The sequence below is a fragment of the Phaethon aethereus genome (assembly GCF_964289735.1).
Source record: "Phaethon aethereus genome assembly, chromosome: 8".
NCBI lineage: Eukaryota > Metazoa > Chordata > Aves > Phaethontiformes > Phaethontidae > Phaethon > Phaethon aethereus.
Window position 1 is genome coordinate 35,772,866 of NC_138584.1, and position 20,521 is coordinate 35,793,386.

The 20,521-nt window shown below is 45.1% G+C and overlaps 1 protein-coding gene across 1 annotated transcript in view; it reads right to left on the reverse strand.

The window, feature by feature from the left end:
• SLC44A5 (solute carrier family 44 member 5) overlaps positions 1–6,856 on the reverse strand; it is a gene marked incomplete at both ends in the record, with an annotated part of 98,676 nt that extends 91,820 nt beyond the window's left edge. The window contains one exon of the mRNA XM_082003187.1: positions 6,820–6,856. Within this exon, the coding sequence (XP_081859313.1) occupies positions 6,820–6,856 (37 nt within the window). The remainder of the gene's footprint in view (positions 1–6,819) is intronic.
• Positions 6,857–20,521: the final 13,665 nt, after the last annotated feature.

Sequence of the window (20,521 nt, forward strand, 5' to 3'; positions counted from 1 at the left end):
AGAGATGGAACACCTGAGGATATTTAACTGCCAGCGCACCAGAGCATAAACATGTCAAATAGGTATGAGAAAAGTGCCAAGTCTCACTTTCACACAACCATTAGTGTCTCTGCATTTGAGATAAAGAGGTTTCTTTAATTTCTTTTTATCAAGTTGAGTTGTGAAAACAACTGCTTTGTGGCAAATGCATAAAACGCCGATTAATTGATCCAGAAAGGATCTGCTTTTAGTGTTTGACAGTCATATTGAGAAGACAAAATGATGTGGAGAGAGACTACAGGGTGTCAAGGAACAGCAAGAGCAGGACTGCTCCCTAAGGGAAGGCAAGTCTGGACCCCATGACACTCAAAACACAGGCTGTGCGATGCCCTCACACCTGCAGCACCAGAGGCAGGCACGCAAAGCTGCGACAGGAACAGGTCCCAACAGTTCAGCGACCACCAGGCAAGACAGGGTAACAGGCCGGGGTCCACCCAGGGATTCCACGTAACACTTCAGAAATAGGACGAGGGACCGACACCCCTAGGACACAGCTCAGGCAGGAACCAAAGGCACCAGCCTGAGCTTAAAATGGAACCCTTGGTCAGAGGACATGGGTGGAAGCCCCAAGTGAGATGGGTCAGGGCAACGACAACCTATTAGTGCTCTCGGCACCCTGATGCAGGGAAATATGAATGGATTCCTAAACAGAAGGATTCATTAACTCTGACAAAACTACCAAGTTATGGTAAGTGTACTAATTCTAACTCTGTTTCAGAGTAATGTCTCCTTTTTCAGAGCACATAGCCCAGGGAAGTAAGAACACTAAAGGCTTTAAAAATTCTATACATGTATGTAAAGCCTTGATTTGATAACACAGGGAGTTCCACTAAAAACAGTGGGTTTGAGCTTTACCTCCTCCTGCATGACAGCTCCATTACACACCCACACTTTCCTGGAGTTTGTATCATGTAGAAACTGCTCCAATCCATCTGACAGAGGACCGTGCAAAGGTTAGAGTTAATTTCATTACATCACTCTTAAACTGTATGGTAGCAGAGAGAATTTCCTCTCAACTATGTATTAATATCCTGCTTGTTAAAAGACGTAACAAAGACTATTTAGTCATAAAGAAGCCTAGCTTATCACACTATTTTTTTCCAGGTAATGTTCAGTGGCAGCCATACCACTCAGCAACAAATAATCAACTGAATAGTGTATAACTATGCATAACAGTTAAGTTAATCTCCTTACTTAAAGACGTTCCGATTACATTATCTTTGTTTATGGCTGTGCAACATCTTACTGCCAGAATGGCTCAGCTTAAGTCAATAAGCTGAAAGAAGTACAATACTTAAGCTCTAAAGGATGATAAATCAGAGCCTGGATGCTTTCATATACTCTAGAATCTTAATTGGACTGGAAACTGTAGTAATTAATTTGGCTCAAGAAATACAAAGAAGTACTACACCACTAGACGAGTAATCTGTATTGACTAAATCCTGCTAGTTTTCTTGCCTATTCACTTACTGACCTAACTGTTTCTAGTATGCAGTACTTCTCATATTTTAGAAGATTTGAATTCAACTCAGCTACTTATATTAATAAAGTAAGCACTTATTGTTGTATCAAAGGAGATGTTTGTAAATTTAACTGAGCTATTGTTTGCCCCTCCTCAATAATCTGTTGAAGACCTCTTGCAAAATCTTAGAACACGCCTAGCTTTATAAATCCAAGTCATCCCATAAAAGTCTCCATGATAATCCAGGTGAGGAAGAGACATTTAAACTGTTTCTGAGATCAGCACAATGTAAGGATCCCATGAAGGTATCATCATCACCAAAGTACAGGTGCTTTTGAAATACCCCAACTGCACAAAAAAATAAGAACGTCCAGTTATCTTTGTAATCAGGGTTTTACCATAGCACACAATAAACCACACTGCTGTTCAGGAAGTCTCTATTCTATTCAGTAAATACTCCACATTTTTTTCCAAATACGCATTAATAGAGATAATCACCATAGTCCAATAAAAATAGTATATGTCTTTAACACTGTCTAAATACATGTTTATATCATATCCTATTGCAGTCAATGATGTGCATCTGAAGTCTTCAAAGTATGGATTATGAAAATGTATATTTAAACAGTTTTGAAATGCATCTTTACATAATTGACTTCAATTTATCTAGAAAGCCATTGCAAACCTTTGTGCTCGCTCTCACACAATTCTATAGGGATTTTTATTTTGTCTCTAATATTGTAATTTAATATGCATAAGAAAAAGTTAGGATTATCAGTCCTGTGCTTCCTAAAGTTCTGAGGCACAACCTTCTATTGTCTTCTTTAGAGATAAATTTGAGTTAAAAACTTGTAATGACAAAAAAGTAAAATGAAACAAATTTTTACTGCATTTCTAATTCTTTCTTGATACCATACTGATTGTCCAGTGAATTATGATATATACTTTATGTCTTATGTATGCCAAGAAAACAAGCTCATTATAAGAACATTCAACACAAACATAAACTTCCTGACTAGTAATAAATATGCCATACAGCTCAGAGTATGCAGACACATCTCCACATTAGTCACCTAATTTAGAGCCCAGTTCTGCTCTGGGAAGAAATGTTCCTCATACTTTGAGATATTAGAAAGCTAGCTCACATACACAAAGTGTGATGGTCTTGTATGTGTCCCCTACTGCATTCGTTTTATGTTTATGAAGTCATGAGAGAAACCATGGCCATAGAAACCACTTAAAATTGCTTTGTCACTTTCTCCTCAACCAAAGTAGATACTGCAGTATCTTCATTTTTTCCAACATGCCACCCTTTCGCAAGTATTGTAAGTATTGCGGTTATTAAAACTACTTTCCAATAAATCTACAATGTGATTGCATAAGCCTTCTGTGTGTGTTCTGTTTATACTTTCCAATAACATATGATTCCATCATCAACTTCCACTACATCTGCTAAGAGAGTGAATATGTGTTAAGATAATTTTACATTTTGTGAAAATCAGCAGGGGGCAGAGAAAGACTACCCTGTACATGCCTTGAGGCGTGAAAGGTCAAGCAAACACCGTACCAGACTGCAGAGAATCAAAGATGGGGGAAGGGAAAGTGACTGTCTAAATGCCCCCCAAAACTTGATTGATTTTGACAACAAAGTCAAACAATCACAAGACATGAGCATAGGAAACCTGGCTTCCTGAGTTCTGGTGCTCATGGAATTTACTTTTTTTAATGGAAAAATTTGGAACAGATAATCAAACTCAATTTAATTACCTACTGTTCAGAATCTCATCACAACTTAAAGTCAACACGCCACCTTCTCCTTCGTGTAATTACTACCCGGGCAAATAAGAGGGACTGTATAAGAATTTGTGTCATCTAAACAACTTGGCACAACAGATGCTTGCTACAAATACAAAAGCAGTATGCAAATCATAGAACGCTCTGGGTTGGAATTGATCTTTGAAGATCATCTAGTCCAAACCCCCTGCCAATGATGGGGCATCCACAACTTCTCTGGGAAACCTGTTCCAGCATCTCATCACCCTCATCGTAAAAAATTTCTTCCTTACATCCAACCTAAACCTACCCTCTTTCAGTTTAAAGCCATTGCCCCTTGTCCTGCCAATACAGGCCCTGGTAGGGCAAAAAAAAAAGTCTGTCCCCATTTTTCCTTTTCATTTCCTGGTGTTTCACAGCAGTAACTAGGAATCCCAATTATAGACTCAAGTTGTGGTTGCACCCACCACTGGCAAAAGAAATCATAGGAAAGTAGCTCTTCCTAGAGAGGATCTAAATATGCAGACATAAAAAAGAAAGCTAGCTAAATCTGAGTTGAAAGTAATAAAATTTGGCACTTCATATACTTCCTCTCAATGATATTTCTTAAAGTAGTGATAAAAGCTTTCTTTAAAGACAACATCATCATCCATTTGGACTTCAGTGATCTGTAAGCTAACAACTGAACTACAGTTCACTACTATAGGAAATTGCTTATGGTGCAATCATTGCTAGGAGCCCGATTCTGCAATAAAGTCAAAAAGAATTTTATCATTGCTTTCACCAGTCACATCACAGCCCTTAATACTGCAGTTACACGAAAGAAAATACTACTTCGGTTAAAAAATAAAAATCCCACAACCTCAAAAATCAGCTATAATGAGAAAAGGAAAATAATGAGTAATTTGCCTCCTTGGCTTCAGTGGTAATCTTCGCGTTGGGAAAGAACTTTAGTTTTTCTCATTTGGAAGTCCCCTGCTAGAGAAAGAGATAATGTCATTGTTCTTAACAAATCCTTCGTATTTAACCCATTTTAAGGAAAAACTTGATGCAATTACTGGAGCCAGCTTACAGCTATCCCAATGAAAACTAAACTTAAGGTAAACTTAAGGAACTACTATGAAGCTTGTTTTTGAAAATGAACTTACAGTCCTTCTCACACATGCCTGCAGACAGACAATGCAGCTAGAAGTGAGAGAGCTCAAGAGGAACGGATCTCAAAATGCCTATGGGCTTACCAAAACCTTTTACAGAGCCATATTCACACTACCAGTCAACCATTCTGTATGGTACCTTGAGTTTCCAGCAGTCAGTCTAATAACCAGTCATCTGATAGGATACTTATTACCCCAAAGAGAAATCTGAGGTAGTTACAAAACTGTTCATGGAGCCACACGTCCCCAACCATGGGCTTGACTCACCTATTCTAAAGAATTAGATTGACACCACAAGTTGAAAGGCCAAGACTTTTGAGAAGAATTTGCCTTTGTCATTTATAAATGCTGAAACTCTGAGGAATCCTTGAGATTCCAAGGAGAGAGGTTTAGGACACCTATAACTCTGAAAAATATACCTGTGGGCTAATAAATAACCAGTTACTGGCAGAGACAACGAAGGCCTGAGAATAACTATTACAGCAACCTAATTTAAAAGGAAAATGGTCTCGTATATGCTGAATTTGGAAATGCTGCGCTTTCCTCTTCTAAGTCTTTAACATTACGTGATCTAACAGGGAAAACAAATGTGAATTCAAACCTTGCTTTCCCAATACAAAACTAGAGCAATTACTCAAGATTCCTGCAAATGTGGTAACACAATATACACTATCACTAAAAAAATCCACATCTGCAAATGAGACAAAAGGAAGTAAACACGCTGATGACATGAAACAGCTAAAATAGCAAAATCCTAGTCAGAATAATTCTTCAGAACGAGTTGATTACAGATACATTGCTCTCCTCCCTCAAGTTGAGTAACTGAAGGATCATCCTTTCTTACCCAGGTAACCTGTTTTGAAAAATTAAGTTAAAAAATTATTGTTTTATGACTCGGTACTTCCTGTCATGACTTTCTTACCACAGCGTTCTTGCTTACGAGTGGCAAGTGAGGAAGGATACACACCACTTACGGAACTCTATACAAAAGGTATTTTCCCCTCCTGAATACTGCACAGCTCTTCCTTCAGAAGAGTGTTTCCATGCCTACCTTTCCACCACCAGTGCTGAATATCTATGGTCCTAGGCCTACTCCCTCTGCAGTAGCGGACAAAACCATTTGAATTCCATAGGAATAGGCACAGGTTCTGTCAGAGGTTAACTAACTACTAGAGTTTAGAGTGTTTCACAGGTGAAACACTCTAAACTCTTTCTGGCTTATTCTCCCTCCCTGACGGCTTTTTTTCCTTTCCCTTTTCGGGAGCAAGCCAAGCTGTGAATTTTCCTTTAGCCGGACCAAGGTTCAGACCACAGAGGTGAATGACAAACCAGAGTTTTACGAGTTGTAAACACGCCACACCAGCGTGCCTGTGACACCAAGGCAAAGGCCGCTTTACCAAGCCGTTCCGGCCCGTCTGTGTAATCCTGCCGGTTACAGGCAGCCTTTGGGACCCACGGAAAAGAAGCCTTGTTTCTACGAGGGTTTGCTCATGCCGCAGATTTGTTTTGCCATGGAAATCTCGCGCACTCTGGAAGAGGAAATCGGTTTGGTAGCGACACCTTCAAACAGGCTAAGCAGCTCTGCATGCCCCGTGTCCTCTGTCGCGAATACCTTCGCTTCCAAGCAGCAATTAAAGCAGAGCTGCAGCACCGAGATGAATTCCTGCCGCCGGTGACCTTCCCCGACGCGCCGGCGGGCAGGATCCAGCCAGGGAGCGGAGCTCGCGGAGTGCGGGTACCCGGCTGCGGAGCTCCCCGTCCCTAGGCGCAAAGCACCGGCACCCCACAGCACCACCAGCGCAGCGGGCTCCCGCCTGCCGCACCACGGCCCCACCACGGCCCGCGGGTAAGCCGCCCCCAGCCCCGCACAGCGGCCCCGCGCGCCCAACGGCCGGCGCGGCCTGGCCCGGCCCGGCCCGGCCCGGCCCCACGCGCCCAACGGCCGGCCCTCCCCGCCGCCGCGCACCTGCCGCCGCGCGGCCCTCCCGGCCGCAGCACCGCAGCCCGCTCCCGCCCCAGGGCGCGGACAGAGCGGCCACAACGCACCTGCTCCCGGGGAGAGGGGCGCGGGGGAGGTTCTCGCCCTGACCGCCCCCATCGCTGCGCCCACCGGCTCCCCTCCCCGAACCCGACCGTCCCGCCTTCCACGGGCCGGGCGAGCCGCGGCACAAGCGGAGAGATGCCCCGGCATCTGCGGGGGCTCCCTCCTACACGGGGGGCCCTACACCCACCCCGCCCCCCGCATCCGCCGAGGGAAACAAACTCTCGCTGCCGCTGCACGCTAGCGGGATCCGCAATGTAAACAGGCCGGAGGGAGGCACAGGCGCCGGCCGCCTCCGCCCGCTAGCACCGGCGCCCGCCCCACCTTGCGCCCGCGCCCGGGCCGCTCACCGTAGAGAGGCGTGGAGGCTTCTCCCTTCCTCGCCATCGTCTCCCGGTGCCCTCCGCGCCAGCACAGCCAGGGGCGCGGCGCCTCCGCCCGCCGCTCAGCGCGCTCTTTGTTGCCGTGAAGGCATGAGAGGCGGCAGCGGCCGGGCAGCCTCCCGCTCCGCTCCGCCGCGGCCGCCGGAACACCGCCCGCGCCCCGCGCTGACCCTCCCGTCCCGTCGGCTTCGCGGCCGACGCCTGCGCCGAGCCCGCGGGGGCGGTGCCCGAGCCGGGCGGGGGGGCCGCGGGCAGAGGGGGCGCGCCGAGGGCAGCGTCGGGCGGCCCGCGGGCCCCCTCCTCGGGACGCGCCCCGCTAACTTCGCCTGGGCCCGGCGCCAACTTCGGCGGCTGGTGGCAGAGGGCGCCGCGCCTGGTGGGGCCGCGGCGGGGAGGTCTCCATCCTCTGCCCCCGCCGCCAGGCACTGCCTGGGGGGCCGCGCTGCCGCGCAGCGCTAGTCGCTCCCCCGCGAAACGCCACTGCCAATGGCCGGATCGGCTCCGGCTCCGGGGGCGCGGCAGGCGCCTGTGCCGCTGCCAGGGCGGGGACGCTCCCCCTTCCCGTGCCCTGAGCCTCGGGCTGCGCCGCTAGCAGGAAGCAGCCGGTCCTGGAGCCGCTTAGCGCCCCCCGGGCCCCCCGCCCTCGGAAGGCGCCTCCGCGCCGGCCCCCGGCGGAGCTGTCCGGGCCGCCCGTGCTGAGCCCTCCCGGCCGGCCGCACCGCCCGTCGGGGAGCAGCCTCCAGCCCACGCGAGGAAAGGGCAGGCGCTCACGGGGCGGCTGGGAAGTCGGAGCACGCTGGTATGCTCGCAGAGAGCCGGGGTTTCTGTCTCCTCCTGACCGGGGGCGGAATTTTAACACGTCGGTTTTGGTTCTGGGTAGGGGCATTTTCACGATTCAGTCAAAAAACAGGTTCAGTCCTGACAAATACATATTGCTGGTCTTAAACGTTCTTTAGTTGTCATCCACCTCCCTTTGTTTTATCTGAGCGGGGCAATGGCCACTTAAAGAGCGGTTAGTCTGATTGCCAAGACTCTTTTTCAGTCGTGACAACCCAAATCATCACTACAGCAAAAGGATGCTATATTCAGATGTCACATTGCTATTTCTCTATTATTAGTCTGTCGTTAGGGAAACATCACTAAATCCAACACACGGAACATTTTGTACTGAAAAAAATTTCAAATTACCCTATGTAACTCTTGACAGAAATGCACCTGTAGGCCATCATTTACATTTTTACACATGAGCAATTTGAGGAAAAGGTACCTCCCAAGGCTTGTAAATAAAGGTACCCTTTCAAAAATTGGCTTAAGACCCTCAAAAGCACACAATTATTTTCTTTATGAGTAAATTAATATGCATAGGTCATGGAAGTTGTTACTACGCTTGCACTGAAACATAAACCAATCATACGTGCATTAAAGGCAGTGAGGGTGTGTGCCTCCTCCACAGACAGTGCAACATGAGGTCTTGTAGAGCTAGCTGCCTTGGCTAGTTTTAAGAAAACTAAATCAGACATATGTAGCACCTTATCCATCCTCCCAGAGGTCTCAGTTCAGGCCAATTGCTCTAATAATTACTGAATTTCACATATGCAGTTTTGTCTGCTAGTAGTGGAAGTACTGGGGGAAGTTATTTCCCCCTCTGTATTAAATCATGAGGATTTATTTGTCCTTCTAACTTTTAAAATGAGTAGTTGCTTCCGCCAGTTACCCCATTTCATCAGAATACTACCTGGGCAGAGGTTTATGCATTCTGTCCACCACTGGTGGTCTGCATCTATATATGATATATTGTGTGCATATATATTATTTTATATATATATAATATTATACATACTATATAACATAGTATTTCTACTACGTATTATGGATAGAACATAATATAGCACTTACACAGCACTTCCAATTTCTGGCAAAAAAAACCCCTCACATGACTCTAATGAGAGTTCTTTCTTAAACCTAAGAAGCCACATACCTGGTCTAGCTACCCAAGATGCCTGTCTGTTCCAGGAAATGGATCCCAAGGGTAAAACACCTTGTGGATGTGGAAATGGGCTGACATACTTTGTGATCTTAAGAAATCCTTATTTCATCTCAGTGTTGACGACTAGGAGAACAATTCAGACAATCTCACCTACAGAAAGAAGAGCTTCTTGTGTCAGAGACTGAGTCAAATGTGAGCAAAGCTCCGTAGGACAGCTTTGTAACGGCAAGGTGGTGGGTTAATGTCTTCTGGCTTGTTCTCATAAGGCACGGCAACCTGAAGGTAGCAGGGCATGACAGGATTTGCTAGTTAGCGCTGAAACAGTATTCGCAGACAAACTTCAGCATTATTCAACAGCTCAGCGTTATTCTGTTCCCTCTCTGCAGAGGGCTGTATCTATTTATAGCCTATTTTCAAGAATGGACAGTGGAATCTCAACAAACTACACAACAAAAAACATATAGTTAATGGCCAGTCCTACAAATGGCCAGTCCAATGTATACAAATGTCCTACAAATAAATATATAATATATATTACATATGTATCATATATTATTTATAGTATATGTAAAATACCGCTTATACAATATATTATATATTGTGTGCATATACATTATTATGTATATATAATATTATACATACTATGTAACATAGTATTTCTACTACGTATTATGGATAGAACATAAAACAGCACTTGCCCAGCACTTCCAATTTCTGGCAAAAAAAAACCCCTCACATGCACCCTAGCAAAATTTTTTCTTTCTTTTCATTCGGGTTTATAGACCACTATAAAACTAGGTTTCTTACGATTTTTTTAAAGACTAAAATCATATATAAAATTTAGAAGTTAGTGTAGAATTCTCCAGGAGAAGAAGTAACTTTTGACATGGTTCTTACTATCAGAACCAAGGAAAAACTTAAAAATACACTAAAAAAAGAGAAAACTCACAAAAAAGATTTTAAAAGTTAGAATAGAGAAGAAGTAACTTTTGACATGGTTCTTACTATCAGAACCAAGGAAAAACTTAAAAATACACTAAAAAAAGAGAAAACTCACAAAAAAGATTTTAAAAGTTAGAATAGAGAAGAAGTAACTTTTGACATGGTTCTTACTATCAGAACCAAGGAAAAACTTAAAAATACACTAAAAAAAGAGAAAACTCACAAAAAAGATTTTAAAAGTTAGAATAGCGCTAAAAACAACGAGTTAGAGTTTTTCAGGAAGATAAAAGGCTATGTAAGGACAATTCTTTGAGACATAGCAGATCATCTTTATATATTCATGTTTCTCAGAAGGGCCTGAGAAATGGCAAGAGAAGCAGTATATGTCTAGACAGAATGAAAAGGGCAGCTGCTACAAACAAGGAGGAATCTTTCGATAAGTTAAAGTTGTGTTCAAATGAGTAAATTCTAAAGGATCATAAAATTTGGCACGTTAAATGTGAAAGCACAATAAAGCAGGCCAATAAAGAGTTTGAGCATTAATTTGCAAGAAGTGTGGACACTAAAAATAACCCTTTTTTAAAGGCCAAGAGCAGGAAGAGGATATGCAGGGCAAATACGGTATTTTCCTTAAGCCTCCTATGTATTTATAGACTTGAAGGTGATAAACATTTTGGAAATTATTGAAAATACTTCTGGTTGAAATCCAGAAAAATGCAGACTGATAAATGTTGCCTCTGCACATTGCAAATAGTGGAAACTACAATAATACAGACAGATTTGGAATATATGATATATTGGGTAGTATGATTTTCATAAAGAAAAGTCAGGCCTCAGCCGCTCCTCATCAGACTTGTGCTCCAGACCCCTCCCCAGCTCCGTTGCCCTTCTCTGGACACGCTCCAGCACCTCAACGTCCTTCTTGTCCTGAGAGGCCCAACACTGAACACAGGATTCGAGGTGCGGCCTCACCAGTGCCGAGTCCAGGGGCACGATCCCTGCCCTGCTCCTGCTGGCCACACTAGTGCTGATACAGGCCAGGACGCTGTTGGCCTCCTTGACCACCTGGGCACACTGCCGGCTCATGTTCAGCCGGCTGTCAACCAGCACCCCCAGGTCCCTTTCCGCCGGGCTGCTCTCCAGCCACTCCTCCCCAAGCCTGTAGCGTTGCAGGGGGTTGTTGTGGCCCAAGTGCAGGACCCGGCACTTGGCCTTATTGAACCTCATACAGGTGACCTCGGCCCATCGATCCAGCCTGTCCAGATCCCTCTGAAGAGCCCTCCTGCACTCCGGCAGATCAACACTCCCACCCAACTTGGTGTCATCTGCAAACTTACTGAGGGAGCACTCGATCCCCTCATCCAGATCATCAATAAAGATATTGAACAAGACCAGCCCCAGAACCGAGCCCTGGGGAACACCGCTTGTGACCGGCCACCAGCCGGATTTAATGCCATTCACCACAACTCTCTGGGCTTGGCCATCCAGCCAGTTCCTCACCCAGCGAAGAGTAAACCTGTCCAAGCCATGGGCCGCCAGTTTCTCCAGGAGAATGCTGTGGGAGACGCTGTCAAAGGCTTTACTAAAGTCCAGGGAGACAACATCCACAGCCTTTCCCTCATCCACTAGGCGGGTCACCTGGTCATAGAAGGAGATCAGGTTGGTCAAGCAGGACCTGCCTTTCATGAATCTGTGCTGGCTGGGCCTGATCCCTTGTTGTCCTGCAGATGCCCTGTGAGCACTCTCAAGACCAACCGCCCCATAATCTTCCCTGGTACAGAGGTCAGGCTGACAGGCCTGTAGTTCCCAGGATCCTCCTTCCGGCCTTTCTTGTAGACGGGAGTCACATTGGCAAGCCTCCAGTCTTCTGGGACCTCCCGTGTTAACCACAACTGCTGAGAAATGATGGAGAGGGCCTTGCAAGCTCCTTCGCCAGCTCTCTCAGTACTCTCGGGTGGATCCCATCAGGCCCCATAGACTTGTGGGTGTCCAGGTGGCTTAACAGGTCCTTAACTGCTTCCTCCTGGATTATGGGAGGGTTATTGTGCTCTCCATCCCCATCTTCCAGCTCAGGGGGCTGAATACCCTGCGGATACCTGGACTGGCTATTAAAGACTGAGGCAAAGAAGGCATTAAGTACCTCGATCTCGTCCTCGTCCTTGGAGACAATGTTCCCCGCCATATCCAGTAGGGGATGGAGATTCTCCTTGCCTCTCTTTTTGTTGTTAATATATTTGTAGAAGCATTTTTTATTATCCTTTACAACTGTGGCCAGACTGAGCTCTAGCTGGGCTTTTGCCTTTCTAATTTTGTCCCTGCTTGACCTAACGAGATCCTTGTACTCTTCCTGACTTGCCTGCCCCTTCTTCCAGAGGTGATAAACTCTCCTCTTTCCCCTGAGTCCCAGCAAAATCTCCTTGTTCAGCCAGGCCAGTCACCTTCCCCGCCAGCTCTTCTTATGGCACATGGGGGCCGCCTGCTCCTGTGCCTTCAAGATTTCCTTCTTGAAGACTGTCCAGCCTTCCTGGACCCCTTTGTCCTTCAGGACTGTCTCCCAAGGGACTCCCTCAACCAGTGTCCTGAACAGGCTGAAGTCTGCCCTCCGGAAGTCCACGATAGTGGTTTTGCTGACCCCCCTCCTTCCTTCAGCAAGGATCGAGAATTCTATCATGTCATGGTCGCTAAGCCCAAGACGGTCTCCGACCACCACATTCCCACCTGCACACAGGACCCGCATTTAACACAAGCACAGGCAGCCACATCCCCTCCTCCTCTTGGGCTGGCAGGGACACAGGGTCACTGCTGGAGGCACACACACGAGGCTCTCTGGATGTACAAGCACATTCACATTCGCAGCCCCTCTGTCTTCCCCACACCGCTGCCCGGACCCCAGCCCCCTTACCTGCCCCAGGGGCTGCCTACTCGCCTGCTGTCCAGCCCGATGCTTGCTGCAAAGGTGAAGCACTCGTGCATCCCACGGGCAGTGCACACTCACGGGTCGCCCCGGATAACAGCACGGATCCTTGCCTGCCCGATATCCCTGCCTGGGCCCAGCATCGCCTACTCACCGGCGAGGCCAGCTTGGAATTTGCCAGTGAGACACCCCCCACACCTTGGGGAAGACGCCGGCACTCACCACGCTCAGCAGCCGGCGTCAGGCACACGAGCTGTCACCCGCAGGCCCGCACCAGCGGCCGCCTCGCCCACACGGGCCCCTCCCGTTAGCAGGTTTTTGGGATACACACTGTTCCCGCCTCAGCAGCCGGCAGCCGAGACCTCCATCCGCTCCAGTAGCTGCCACCGAGACCTCACCGGCTCCAGGAGCTGGTACCACCGGCCAGGGCACCCTCGTTCCCAGTCTGACTCCACTTGCTGGTACCAAATCCGCCCACACAGGACCCTCACGAGCTGGCACTTCATACAAGACACATACACATGGGATAGATAGTGAGATTACAAAGAAAGGCAGTTAAGAAAAGATTTAATAAGAAGGCAGGATTTAATAAGAAAACTGTGGTGATCAGGTGCTGGGCTCAGTCAGACAGGTGTACCGACTGCCCTCTTCTGCACGCAACGGGCCAATCTGTCTATTCCTCCTTCGTTCTGCCAGATGTCCTTCCCCTGTGCATTCCTTAGTTTGCGTAGCTCCACAGATCCCCTTCCAACAATCTGGACCCTCGGGTTTGCACCCGTTGACTGACCGGCTTTGTGTTTCATTGCTGTCTCCCTTACCATTCATCAGTCAGGTCTGTGACTCTTTATGTTCTTTTTTATGGCTTCCTCCTTTTCTTCTTCTCCCTTTTTGCATTGAAAATGTTCTTGACCAGATACTGTTAAAGGAGCAGACACTTTCCTTCCACATAACCTTACCAAAAAAATTTTTTTTAAATGTCAAGACTAAACAAAAATTTCCACCCATGGAATCTCCAAGACTTCTGTGTCAAGATTCTTTCTGTTCCAGGTACTCATCAATGATTTGAAAAAGAAGAGGAACACTGAAGTGAAAAATTTTGCTGCCAACAGTAAGTTATTTATGGGACTGAAAGAATTTAAGATAAGCTCAGGGTAGATAAATATAACATTATACAGACAAGGGGTGCAGAAAAATAACTATGTACAAAGATGAGCTTTGAGTCGACCATTACACCCCAGGAATCATATTTTGTTATCATAGATGATGTATGACAATTTTCATTTCAGTGTTCAAAGGTAGTCAAAAAGAGTACCAGAAAATAACAGAAAAAGAGAACAGAACAGAATTTGTACTCTCATCTTTATGTGAGGACATGAGCCACTTTACAATTCTCGCCACAAAACCAAGACGTTGTGGAAAGTACTCAAAGAGTCATTCATCTCGGAAAAGAAATAGCTAAGGGGACATCAAGACATTTTTCTCTTAAATCATTGACACGAAGAGGATGACTAAGGATTTACAGTTCAATGCCTCTCCTGATTCAAGCAGTAGGGACAAAAAATGAAGTTAGCAGATGTCAGGTTGAAAACAAGCAAAATGAAGTGGTGCTTCGTAGCATAAGAAACTAAGCTGTGGTTCCCAACACGTTCAAAAGGCAACTGGCCAAGTTAATGGAAGAGACATCCATGAAGCGTTATTTAATACACAGGCATCACCTCCAGCTCAGGAAACATCTAAATTGGAAAATTTTTGGAGGGTAAAAAAAAAAAAAAAAGAAAACAAATATCGCTACATTATTGGTAAACACTCTGTTCTTCAACCCTTCCCTCTGCATTCCTCGTTACGACTGCCAGAAGCAGGATATTATGCTAGATGGACTTTCGGTCTGACCTAGGACAAGGCTTGTCACGTTTGTGGCAAAAGGAGTTTTAGCCATCAGCTGTGCCGCAAAGGGTGCGGTCATTTGTCACATGAACGTTAGATGAAAATCTCCACCTTCTTTTGCCCACGTTCGCCATTAGTCTTCTTCCAGGATCTCCAGCACAAGGTTTCTCTTTCTTTACTTTTCCACTGCACGAGCTTCAACAGGGCTAGCATCTCAGCTAGTCTTTCCGAACGCTACCTCACGCAATTCAACGGCAGCAACACCCGTAATCGTCATTGAATTGTCTGCAGTATGCGGGCACGAGTCCTGTCAGCTGCTACGGAAATCGAACTCTTGCCATTTAAGGCAGCATTTACTTTGTGTTTTGTTAGTTGCTGCACTTGCTAAAAATAATTATACAGGTTTCACTACAAAATTACTGCCCGCGTTGTATCGTACGGCAGCACCCGCTCCCGCGGCGAGGGTCCCGCGCGCGGTCCGGCGCGAGCGCCCGTAGGCCCCGCACAGCCGCGGCGGGTGCCTGCGCGCGCCGCGGCCCAGCCTACACGGGCCGCTCTGCAGCGCCCCCTGCCGGCCGCGCGCCGTTGGCGCCCTGCCTGCGCCACCTCGCAGCAGGGGTTTGCGAGAGCGGCCGCGGCAACCCCCTCGTGCACCGCCCGACGGTGCCGGCGGCTGGCCTGCAGGCCGCAGGCACGCCTGGGCGCTGTGCTGGTCGCAGCCGGGCCTTCCCTGGTGTAGGGCCCTGAACGGAGGAGTGTGCCAAACGGCAAAGCCGGGAGGCTTTTGCAGCTGCTGGCGTGCCCGCTGCAGCACCTTTCACTGTGATAATTAAAATGTATTTAGTGCGAGAATGTCCTAGAGGCTTCCTTTACACAGAGACAGGCCTTACCTCAGGCTGTTTTTTTTCACTTGTTTATATCTCATGCAAGCGAAAGCTGTGGCCGCCTAAGTACCTGTTTCTTAAAGTAGCTAGTCCCGAAAAATTCTAAAGTGAATTTCATCATACTTTGAAAAAAAATCAGGACGGGTGATCTTTGTTCTAAGGCGTGGTTCAGAAGTTACTACAAGATGCAACTGAATTTTTTTTTATTTGTTCTCAAGCTCTGTATGTCTGTCCCTCCTTTTTCCTTATAGTTCATGTTAGATAGTCACATAAAAGTAACTCAGTACTCAGCCATTAAGGAAAAAAATGTGATGTGTTTACATAGGGTATTCAAATGAAAAGCCTCCAAGATTTTGAGCAGATACAGCTTTGTAATTAAAAAAGGTTGAAAATTTGAAATTAAATCATGTTTGTGATACCCAGGAATCAAACAAGCTAAAAATATACTTGAAAATATTTTAATTCAAGCATCACATTTTCTTCAATTTTAGATAATTCAAAGGTTCCCATAGAGGTGTTTTCCTTCTCCCCCCTCATAAATTTATTGCTTTAAAGACCATGAAAAAGCTAAAAAAAAACCCCAAACAAACAAAAAAAGCCCAAACACAAGACAAACTACAAAAATTACATGAGCTTGCAACAGAAGCTTAGGGAAAAAATGTTGGGTTTAAGATGTTTTAGATTACTATTGTAGCAGGGATCGTAGAAAAGCAAAAAATAGTTCATCATTTTATCAAGAAGAATTTGCCATGCTTGTTGCATTGCACTACATTGACAAAGGTTTACTACCGTTGAAAAGAGTTTGACTTCCTAGATCATGAATTCAAGACCCACACAGTAAGTTTTACAATGTTTGTTTACTGCAGTAGCTTCAGTAGCGTGCATTACATAAATCGCTGCAGAAAATTCAAGTTGCTCTCTATTTCTAAAATGAATTTTCATTAGCAAATGCTAAAGTACAGCTTGTTAAGAATTAAAAAATAAACTGTAAAACATTTACCACCACTACTAAAAAAATAACACTTCAGCCTAGAATACAGATGCTAACTTTAAGGAACGAACTGTATTGTGTCATGTAATATTCTTATTGTTTACTTGCCAATTTATACATTTCAGCAATAAGTATCATGTATTATGGCGGTTAGTATAAAAGAGTATTCCAAGTTAATAAAGCAATAAACTATGCAGTACACAATTTTGACTGTAGTAAAAGCGATCGGAGGAATAATAATTAAGAAATATGACAAAGAAGAAATATGCAAATGATAGAAAAGATAAATTATTGAGAAGATAAAAAGGAAAGACAGATTCTGTATTTCTTGCTTCTGCGAGAAATGCTAAAAATGCTAGATACACCTAACAGAAACTTCTATCTGTTGTCACTCGTTATGTAAATAATTTTGAACCTCAAAGTTCAAGTGGTTCAGCCTTTGACAGATAACCTTGCCATCTTTCATATCCCTCTCGTCCCAAATACTTAGTAGACACAGACCACTGGGTAGAGGTCGTCTGCACTTTGAATTTTCCCCTCCAGACTGGCTTGGTAAAAACTCTGTTGACAAGACATTGTCAAAAAATTGCTCATCCATCTATCCAAGAAGGAGATGTGAAAAGAGGTAGCGAGAAAACAATTCAAGGGAGTGGTGAAAGGCGAGCGAGCTGCATTAACTAGTGACCTTCATCAAGAGTTGGTTCTAGTACCTCATCCCAGTTGCTCCTGTCATTTAGCAGAAACCTCCTTGAATAACTTTGTCTTGGCTCCATGCACTCTTCCCTTCTTTTTGCTGGAACCACTTCTGTTCTTTAAGCTCTATAACACTGCAGGAGATCACAGGTAGTTAGCAGCTTTTTAATACAGAAGCTTGCTTCCAGAAAGTACAGAGAGACCTGTCTTCATAGGCAAGTAGCAAATTTCACACGCAAAGATGCTTCTAGTGTAAGGCAAACCTAGAGAGCAGCAAATGTTAAGGTGTATTCCCGACTCAATTTCCTCAACTGGACAGTTTCAGACAACTTCCTTCTCAGGCTGTGTCTACATGAACAGTTCAGGTAAGGAGTGTAGTTTTGAGGTGAATCTCCCAATTGTCCCCACTCGCTGCATCTTGCTTGATTTGAGAGAGAGATTTCAAAGCACATGAACTGAACTTTGGATGAAACTGACTGGAAGACATGACCTAGGAGTGCACCTAATGTGCTCCAGTCACTTCCTAGGGTGCTTTCCATCTAGCCCAAAGCAAAAACCCTCCAAAGTGCTTATCAGGTCTTGAATCCAACTGTTTCACTCTGTAAATCCAACAGTACTGGTCCACATTACTTCCTAACGTCAACATTGCCTCAGTGATTTACTTAGGCTCTCAGGCTTAGGGATGCCTTCAAGCCCATTCCAAGCTGCCTCTTCACCTCAGTGCAAAAAAAAGAGCTTATGTACTGATTCAAAGAAATATAAACTCAGTAACATCAAAGTGTCATTAAGCAGACATCTTCATTGCAGCACCGGACACATGGGGGATATCTCCTCCTACCATGCGTGAGCTGAAACAAAAGTTCATCCTTTATATACCTGAAAGACATGAATATTCACACATTTTCCAAGACATCTCCACCTCCCTGCCTACCTACCACATTTACATAGCCAAGCCGTTCTTTCTTATCATCCTTGTTTGAGCACTCCTGCTAGGATGTTTCTGTGCCCAAGGTTAATTTCTCAGTCCTTTGGTTTAGTTCCATGAGGCCTCGTGGTTCTTCAGGCACGCATTTCCTTGTGATTAACTATTTACACGTAGCTGAAACGTTAGCACTGAGGCCAGTATAGCCTAAGGACTATGAGAGTGGGCTGTCAAACACAATCACACAGTCATTAGGCCAAAGAAATCTGTACAAAAGCCAAACCAATCACGCAGTCAACAACCCTCCAGAAAGTACACACAACTACAAAAGGACATTTACAAAGCCCACACCTGACTAATTACATATGCTAAAATAAACTCATAACTGTCCCAGGTCCTTGTTTCAGTACTTACTTGAAAGGTTATGGATCCTAATCTCAAAGGCACCTAGAACTAACATCTCGATTCTGAGCACTGTAGTATTTAAATCCCTTCCTGCAGCTGGGAAATATGCTTAGTGTGTAATATCCTTACAGGTGTTCAAGCACCTGACTCAGTCAGCTGGAGTTGCTTCTTACTTATGAGAGTGTGCATTATCTACAACATCAGCTTTTCGTACACATTCTGAACCCATCTACCCATCTTCAGAATTTTGTTGTGTCTGTAATCCTAGTTAGAATATGCATAGTAAAATCCATGCTGCAAATCTAAATCTAAATCTTAATCTAAAATTAAACTTTTTAAACATTAAAATGAGGTGTATCTATTTCCTTATGTAGCATCACAACAAAGGCTGTTGTGATGATAAATCAACTGAGGAGTGCAGAGATAATATGTATACATAAACCATACAAATAATAAATAAATAATATATGAATAGAAAATGGAGTGCCCAGTAATTAAACTCACACACCATATTCAGAAACATGACCTATGGAGCAGAGCCTTGTATGAAATGGAACACAAAATGCAGACTCAAGTGCTGATATTTAAAAGCCCTACAGCCATCCAGTGGTATGGTGTACTTGAAACTAGATTTTGAACAGGAAGAACATACAAAAATCTTCATGAAATACTTAAGTAACATAAAGTTATAAATTATGCTTATGCCTTTTACTCAACTACCCTTAAAGTACAAGTACAAATCCACTGATACTGAGAGAATCAGTTAACGGAATCTTAGCAGTTAATTAGTAGATAAAGTTTGAAATCTTGTTAGCTATTGCGTAAAGTAACTAAAGCAGGAGATCTGTAGTTCCTGATAAAATAACAGGAGCAAGAAGATCTGTGGCTCCTCACAAGGACAGTCCCTGATAAGAATTAGGAACTTGCCTCAAGAAACTAGCTAAAACCGACTCTGCGGTTTTGTAACCAAGGTGGTAGGGAATTAAAATAAAATAGGGTTAGAAAATAGGTTTGTGAATTTGTAGCAAGTTGTAACTATAAGAACATTATGCACCAGCAATGCTGCTCGAGAACCCACCTAACCCTTCCCATCTTGATTTAATTATCAAGGAGTTAAGTGTAACTTTGTGATCATGGTATTATGTTTTGTTCTAATAGCAAGTAGTCAGAAAGAAGGAACACCTTGGTCAGTTCTACGGTCCGGTGGGTAGGTAATTATTCATTCTATAGTCCTGTCTTAAAACAAAGGGCTGTGGGGTGAATGATTGCATATTGGACCGACAGCCCGTGAAGATCTATTTAGTATTGCCAAGTTTAAATGAACTTAGAGGGAAAGGTAATTCCGGCAGGGGGAGATCGCGACCACCGACTCAGAGACCACCCACTCAAGAAACCCTCCGACTCAAAAGATTAAGGAAGTAAAATCCCAAGAAATTATAGGGAGCATGCGTGGTCATTTACATGGTAGGCGAGGAATACTTAACTAATCATTGTATGGACACTTGATGAATATGTATTAATCTTGCCTATAAATGTTTGATTTTTGAACTGATCGAGTGAACACGATTTAGGAGGAGCTATCCCCCGTGTTCCCGGCGCCGTGAATAAAGAATGCCTGCCTTTTAACACTACATTGGTGTTACGAGGTTTATTCCCGATTTCGGTGACAGTTTTGGCGACCCAGATGGGACACTGCTTGTGAATCTCAACGGATCTGTGGGATCACAGGACCTCCAGCAGGCACCGAGGGATTCTCGGGGAGAACCTCTGATCCCCGGACCGAAGAATTCTGAGCAAGTCCCCTGGAAAGGTAATAAGGCATTCTTTAAAAGATTGAAGTAACGTGGGTTCGAGTCCCACTAGCTCGCTCGTAAGGCGTGGCGAAAGCTACGCAGAGTAGGGCTGAAAGGTACCTCTGGAAAGGGTGAGGGTACGAGGCCCTCATAAGGAATGCCTGCCTATAAGACGCGGCGAAAGCCGCGCAAGGTCGGGCTAGGGGCCCAGGTAAGGAGGTTGGGGGATTTCTAGCAGGGGGCTAGAAGATCCA